The following is a 1,305-nucleotide window of genomic DNA, read 5'->3' on the forward strand; positions in this document are numbered from 1 at the left end:
TTATATTCGTAATTACTCATAAATTGCTAATGTGTGGATTCCCCGAACTTCTCTTTTTCGCAAGGAATAATGCATTAAATTTAAAATTGGCGTTATTTACTAATAATTGAGATAATAAATTGATTTATCTGAAAATGATACAAGTTGCACATAAAAAAACGTAAAAGATTGTAAAAAAGCTAAAACATGTTAATATAACAGTTGGAAAGAATTAGATATAATTTGAAAATAAGAAAACATTACAAATTGCTTTTTCTATGCTTTGTTCTTTATTCAATAAATTAAGGAAGAACTACAATTTGAATCCTTTTTATGGATATAATTGTAAATGTTAAAGTATGTTTATGCAACCCGTAAGATAAGTTAGTTCTGTCGGTTGCATAATAAAAGTTACTGAAATTTAAAATTATGAAATCTTTTTTTAATGATTTTATTCTCTTATAATTGTACAAATTCTTACATTCAACACAACTAAAATTATATCTACATAAAAATTATATTACGGTAGATAGGCATAAAACTTTTATATATCTACTTATTGGCAGTGCATAATATCACACTTTTTTAAATAATAAAAGTTTAAAGTAACATGTCTTAGTTTTCATTTCTTTTTCTCTCTCCCTATAATGTCACTTATCATTCAACATCCTTTTAATGTTTTCAGTTTTTATAATAAAAGCATAACACATAAGATGAACTGTAATAAATTATTACAAAAAAAGTTTGGCACAGATACAATACAATAATATTACTTCAATATGAATTAAGAGGTAACAACAGATTTGACCTTTTTTTGAGAAATTCCCCCTTTTTCCATACTTCATCGACATTTTTTACTCGTTTTTCGATAAAATATAGTTCGTTTTTGAAAGACCGCAAGTCGTTTTTGTAAAGTTCCTACAAGAAATATAAGCACAGTTATTAAAATCTTTTTTTTATATAATTATTTGGTAGTAAGAATCCTTACGGTTTCCTTTTTTATATTATCCATATCCTTATCCAGATCTTCGATTTTTGAATGTAATTTTTCGATTTCTTTAGAAGTTATATCGTCTGAGAGTTGTTTATTCATTTCCTAAGAAAAATAAATCACTTACTTTAACTTATTAATTAGACGGTTGCTGGGGTAAAGAGGGGTAAAATTAGGTATTAATATAATTTTTTTTTATTGGCAGAATTTGTGAAGGACGAACTTTACCTCTTCCAGTTTTTGAATTCTCTTGTCCAATTGCCCATATTCGAGTTCCTTAGCTTCGAATGAGGTACCATCGTCAGCGTCTTTTCGGCAAGATTGACCGTCTGCCA

The 1,305-nt window shown here is 26.9% G+C and overlaps 1 protein-coding gene across 1 annotated transcript; it reads right to left on the reverse strand.

Annotated features, from left to right (window-relative positions):
* Positions 1–441: 441 nt before the first annotated feature.
* On the reverse strand, positions 442–1,299 carry LOC112906116 (the record flags this gene model as incomplete). Its single annotated transcript, XM_025979786.1, has 3 exons — positions 442–897; positions 968–1,075; positions 1,199–1,299. Coding segments are annotated over 3 exons (353 nt in total), but the record flags the coding sequence as incomplete, so codon positions are not given.
* Positions 1,300–1,305: the final 6 nt, after the last annotated feature.

The sequence above is a fragment of the Agrilus planipennis genome, unplaced genomic scaffold (assembly GCF_000699045.2).
Source record: "Agrilus planipennis isolate EAB-ADULT unplaced genomic scaffold, Apla_2.0 scaffold2021, whole genome shotgun sequence".
In the NCBI taxonomy this organism is placed as follows: domain Eukaryota; kingdom Metazoa; phylum Arthropoda; class Insecta; order Coleoptera; family Buprestidae; genus Agrilus; species Agrilus planipennis.